Source organism: Macrobrachium nipponense, chromosome 15 (genome assembly GCF_015104395.2).
Source record: "Macrobrachium nipponense isolate FS-2020 chromosome 15, ASM1510439v2, whole genome shotgun sequence".
Lineage (NCBI taxonomy): Eukaryota > Metazoa > Arthropoda > Malacostraca > Decapoda > Palaemonidae > Macrobrachium > Macrobrachium nipponense.
Genome location: NC_087208.1, coordinates 81,246,879 through 81,253,117, shown reverse-complemented (window position 1 = coordinate 81,253,117; position 6,239 = coordinate 81,246,879). Strand labels below are relative to the sequence as shown.

The 6,239-nt window shown below is 40.3% G+C and overlaps 1 protein-coding gene across 1 annotated transcript; it reads left to right on the top strand.

Moving 5' to 3' along the window:
• Positions 1-3,680: 3,680 nt before the first annotated feature.
• Positions 3,681-4,267, top strand: LOC135226731 (uncharacterized). Its single transcript, XM_064266440.1, has 2 exons — positions 3,681-3,819; positions 3,984-4,267. The coding sequence occupies exons 1-2, from the start codon at positions 3,681-3,683 to the stop codon at positions 4,265-4,267; spliced, it is 423 nt and encodes a 140-aa protein (XP_064122510.1).
• The last annotated feature ends 1,972 nt before the right edge of the window (positions 4,268-6,239 follow it).

Sequence of the window (6,239 nt, the reverse complement as noted above, 5' to 3'; positions counted from 1 at the left end):
TTATAATGGTTTGTCTCTCTAATAGTCAGCCACATAAAGTCGTTATCGAAAAATTGAAAAACATGATCTACTTCGGAGTACTTCCTTTGAATTTTCATTCGCATTACATCTTGACGTAATGCCCTGCCACTGCCGTCAAATACGAAATCTCGGGGCTGGAACTTACTGGCAACCCACTCCCATCACCTGAGTCAACTCGCAGTCGCTGTATCCGACTTCTTTCGTTAGGTAGCAGATTTCGTTATTTTTACTGTCTGTTGAAATTTCATCACTGTCTCTTGCACCAGGCGTATAATTATACATTTAATTGCCTTCTAAATCCCATTCATTCATATCTAGAAAATTAACCAAGAAAGTCTACAAAATAATTATCGTCATCGAGAGCTCTTCTCTCGATCTGCTGGCAGTCAAGCTCGAAGATGTCGTACGCTTGACTCCTCCTCCTACGACATATTGATGAAAATAATGAATTTTAGGGGAAATGCACACATTTATATGAATTCACAGTATGACAACTGGCAGATTGAACCATATCAAGAAAAAACAGGCCAATAGTTCAATCATCAGTCTTCCACATGAAGGAAATTGCCATGACCGTATACGATACACCCGTGTTCTGGGATACCTTAGGAAACGTATCGTATACGACCCAGTCAAAGTTCCCAAAGGGTTAATAACAAAATTATGATAACTATGATGAAATTGTGATTATTACCATTATGATTAATAATATTGTTATCAATACTTTACATGGCCGTGTGCGTAGGAAAAACAAAGTATGTAATATAAAGCATTTTTATTCATTGGCTAAATACTGGTCTTTACCCACACAGGCCCTACGCCGTGTGGCAAATTTCATGGGTATGATGTCGCATGCTGTGAGGAAGATCGTCCAGGGCAACAGATCAGTGAGCTCGCCTCAGATTGCTGGGGTAGTAATGCCTACAGCACAAGCCTTCGATAATTTTACAGTGGGTGTCATTCGCCGCTTTGTTCACGACAAGTTTGCAGCAAAGCAAGCTTTTACTGTCAGAACCCTAACGGAAGATTTCAAGAAAGCCACCATTATCCCGGAAACAACCTTTGAGATATCGGTGTGGCGGCTCATGCAAGATATGGGATTCAAATACAAAACTTCTCAGCGAAAGATATATCTTGCAAAAGAATCCCTTTACGACTGTTTGCCGTCGGATTGGCGCTCTCCGGGCTCTGAGGCGCCACCGAGAAGGGAGGCAGATAGTATATGTCGATGAGACGTGGTTCACCACAAGAATGAGCCACAGCAGGGAGTGAGTGGACACGACACAGCCTGCTACTAGTGCCACGCATAGCCGACAGGTACCACATGGCGAAGAAGAACGTTTCGTGGTGGTTGCAGCTGGCACAACGAATGGATTTATTGAAGGTTCTTTCCTTTCTTACCCTGCAGAGTACCAGTGGCGATTACCACAAGGAAATGACAGGCGAGCTGTTCATACACTGGCTGACAACTCAGCTTCTACCATTGCTGCCCGAACCATCGGTGCTGGTACTTGACAATGCACCTTATCACAGCCAGCTGATAGAAGCGTGTTGGTGTCCTACTACGGCAACCAAGAAAGTAGACCTTATTGCTTGGCTGGAGAGGCGCAGAATCCCTGTCCCAGACGGTGCCACACGACCAGAGCTGCTGCTCAGATGCCAACAGTACCGGCCAAAACCACAGTACACAGAGTTCAATGCCATTGAACAGGTATGGCCGTGCATGAGACGTCATGTCAGTTCATCCTTATGTCGATTCACCAGAGCAGACCTGCAGGCAAGGCTGGAAGATGCCAAGTTTTTGGTAACCCATAGGGTTTGGGCGTCTTCAGTGAAATGATCACGAAATTTTGAGGATGGATATTGGTCATCAGACAACATTCAGGAGCCTGTGGGACTTATCATTATCAAATTAAACAGTGATGACGAGGATACAGAAGACTTGTACCTGGATGATGATGATGATGAAAATGAATAAAAGTTACTTTGGGAGTGTGCTCTTTTGTTTCCACTTTGACCTTTGCTCATGTAGAAATTTTACTTTCTCTATGTCCATCGAAAGTTCTTCACTTCTGGTCTGCTCAAAGCGTAAGACCCTGATTCACACAAAGCTGTCTTAATCTTAACTTAAACAAACAACAGCATATCTTTTAACATAATTTTATAATACCACATTTTTTTTTATTTCAAATTTCCTTCAATTTCAATAAAATTCAGTACAATCAATTGATTAGTGGATTATAAAAATTAGAGCATGACCCAAGCGCTTGAACTATGAGTTATGAGTATCATTCAGCACTACAATGTAGTTATGATTGAATGAAATATCTATATAATGAATGATTTAATTGAATATTCCAAATAATTGAAAATTGAAAGAATGAGTAGCTTCAAATTCAAAACAAAAATAAACATAGATAAAACTAGGAATACATAGGCTCATGATAACCACTCAACAACCCTACATTAGTGTCAGTTTTAAGTAAATGAATCAAGTGTATAGGAACAAAAAAACTGACAGAGACGCACACACAATAATATATGTGGAGTTTTGTGATTTACTAAATACTATGGATTTATTATGGGACTGATCATTCATTAATGAAGTTAAGGTTAGAACATTTGTGCTATGTTACATTCATTTAGCAGGACTAAGCAGGTACATGTGAACCGGAACTTTTGAGACAATATGAAGCAACAAAAACTCCACGGTAACAATGGTTTTCACAGAGAGTGTAAGACCTGGTGCATATTTCAAGTTAAAGGAAAAGTGAATTGCGTCAAGGAACTGTATTACAGAATTAATATTCTCATTTTATGTTCATTCCTTTATTGTACACTACTTAAAAGACACGATTCATCAAAAAGATGTGAGAGTAGGGTAGGTTTTGTTTGTGTGTGGTGAAAAAAACAAGAATCTCATATACTACTACTATTACTACTACTACCAGCATCTGAGTTTTCATTCCTAAGGTATATGGGCAGGGTGTCTAGTAAAGTATGTCATACTACAGTATAAATGAGTGGGAGGGCCTTCAGTAATGACATTTCACTAGCCTCCCTCTGGGTGCTTACTAAATTTAGGTAAGTTTCCCTTGAAATTTATGTGATTTACTGCGATAAGTGCCTTAATTATCAACATTAGACATCAGTGCATATTTTTGCCAATTAGGCCGTGGCCTCAAATAGTTATTTTTCCAAAATACGATCATATCATGCTTTGGAAGACATTTTTTCGACGAAAACCCATTAGACACGGCCCTGAAATGCACAGTAGGTAACCCTTTGATGGTTGAACTTGAAATTTCGTGAGTTATCGCCATTAGGGTGCCCATTTTCATTCACAGTCTTGATACCACAGTATTCAATTCTGCAGTTTACATTTTTTCTTTTCATCTTTTATTTGAAAAATACCTTGCCACCCGTGGGTAAGCAAGCCCTTATGGGTGTCGGTCCTAAGCCCGGATAAATAGGTAGGGTCGGTGTAAGGAAGGAGATCCAGCCATAAAAATCTGTGCCAAATCTTAAAAATGGAGTGGACCAAAATATGGAAAGAGGTAATACTAGGGTGCGCTACATAAACGACGCTCAGAGACATCGCCCAGCTAAAGAAGCGAGCTCGCATTGGACTTAGAGTATGTAAGCTTAATATTGGGTCCATGACTGGGAGTGGTAGAGGATCGGCTGACTTGATGAGAGAAAAGAAAGTACACGATATGTCTGTGCAAGAAATATGGTGGAAAGGAAATAAAGCTAAAGAGTTGGGTGATGGATATAAGCTATATCATAGTGGAGCAAGTAAACAATGTAGAAATGGAATTGGCATTGTACGGTCTGGTGAACTGAAGAATACTGTGGTAGAAGTGCATAGAAAGAATGACTGTATCATCAGATTGAAGATATGATATGGAGGATTACTGTGGATATTATAAACGCATATGCACCACAATTTGGTTGCACAGAAGAAGAGAAGGGAAATTTCTGGAAAGACATGGCTGGAGTAATGCAAGAACTAGAAGAACATGAGAGGGTGATAGTAGGGGCAGATTTGAATGGCCATGTTGGAAGTGAAAATGCGGCGATTGGTCAGATGCATGGGGGCCATGGAATTGGGGAGAGAAACCCAGAAGGAGAAAGTGTAGTGGACCTTGCTGTGTCATACGACATGGCAATAGTAAACATATTCTTTAAGAAGAAAAGGGAACACCTATTAACATATAGGAGTTGGGAAGATGCTCTCAGATAGACTACTTCCTGCATAAAAGGATAAAGCTGGTGGAGGTCAAAAATTGCAAAGTTATCCAAGGCGACCATGTAGCCCCCCAACACAGACTGCTATGCATGGATGTGAAGCTAAACAGGGAAAGAAAAACCAGCTAAGGGGATAAGGAAAATTAAATGGTGCAAATAAGTGAGGGAAGGAGATAAGAAGGGAGAGTTCAAGAGGAGTGTTTTGGAGGATATTGATATAGGAATTGAGGATGTTCAAGAATGGTGGGCACAAAATGCAGCAGTAATGAGAAGGCATGGAAAGATGCTGCTAGGAGAGACATCTAGTATCATATGGGAAGAAAGGTAGAGTTGGTGGTGGGATGAAGACATTGAGAAAGTAGTAAAAGATAAGAAGGAGGCAAATAAAAGATGGGAAGAGTCACAGTCAATGGAAGACAGAGATAGGTCCAGAGAGAAAAAAAAATGTGTTGGAAAAGGTGGTAGCCCAAGCAAAGGAAGGATTAAACAAGATGATCAAGCTATCAAATGCTAGGAATAAGAACACCAAAGATATTACACATATCAAACAAAAGGAGAGATGAGGACCACGCTAGGTTCAAGGAAGAAGAGGGAGACCAAGAAAGAGATGGAAGGGCTGTGTGAGAAGAGACTTCCATGAGAAGGGAATTGATGAGGCAGAAGTGTAGGTTAGATATAGATGGAAACAGCTCATCCGAAACGGCGACCCCATATAAAAATGGGAACTATCAATGCAGATTTACGGTTATTTTATAGTACTTATATGATTTTACAATGATAACAATGGCCTGCGCTGTTTTCAAGGTCTAACATATAATACCTGTTTCTAGGCCAGTTTTTTGCACTGAATCCAAAAATCATTTCTCATTTTACTCAACCAGATCAAGTTAATGAAATATTAGCACATTAGAAATATCCTAAATTTCGATCTATTTGTAGGTGAATGATACACAATATTGAAAATATTAGACTGATTTATTCACAGACTGCTTATAAAATATATGAATAGACAGCAAGAAGAATATAATGAACTAATGAAACTACTCATGGATGAATGGTCTCTTCAGGGACTCCACATTCCTCTTCAGGCACCAGCAGTAGTCAGTCAGAAAGTTGACATTCCACTGGCCTTGATAGTGTTCGTCCATAACACTGATATCTTGGTGAAAGCGCTCACCCCGGAGGAGCACTGACATGTGCACACCAAGTTGGTGGAAAATCTCCATTAACTCATCAACCCCCTGATACCGGCAACTTCTGTAGTTGCCGAGGAAGTTTGCAATGACTGTCTTAAGGGACAACCAGGCAAAGAGTTCAGCAGGATTCAGTGCATCATCAAAACTAGTGTCCTTGATGAATTCCCTTATTTGAGGACCATCAACTATACCTGCCTTAATTTCCCCATGCTTTTTTGGTTGAAACTTCTGATGGAGGAAACTAAATCCTCTACCTTCCCTGTACAAATGCCTTTACAAAGTTCTTCATGAGACCGAGTTTGATGTGGAGTTGGGAAGCAATATCTTTCTCGGTTCAACCAGAGGGTGGAACAGAACGTTGTGTGACCCAGGTTTTGATCCTTGTCTTGATGGCCACTCATGTCTGACATAATGCTTGTCATCAGCACGGCAATCCCATAAGCACAGCAAGCATGGATACTTTGTGTAACCACCTTGAAGTCCTAGGATGAGTCCAACAACTTTAAAATCTCCACAGATCAACCATTTATGTTCTTGGTAGTTCAGAGCAGATAACAGACGTTCCATGCTTTTGTGGGATTCTTTCATTTAAACTGATTTTCCAAACAGGGATCGATGAAAACTTATTTCCGTTATTCAGAGGAACTGCCTTGAGACTTCTGTTTGATGAGTCAATGAAAAGTCTCCATTCCATAGCATCATACTTCAGACCAAGTAATTCAATCAGTTGTATCAGTCAGGTCACTAGATTCGGAATCAGAACTAGATTCC

Excerpts from the sequence above, each read along its gene's own strand:
- LOC135226731 (XM_064266440.1), top strand. The coding sequence starts at position 3,681 with ATGACTGGGAGTGGTAGAGGATCGGCTGACTTGATGAGAGAAAAGAAA. Across the intron at positions 3,820-3,983 it reads GCTATATCATAGTGGAGCAA|AAGAAGAGAAGGGAAATTTC; the intron begins GTAAACAATGTA and ends TTGGTTGCACAG.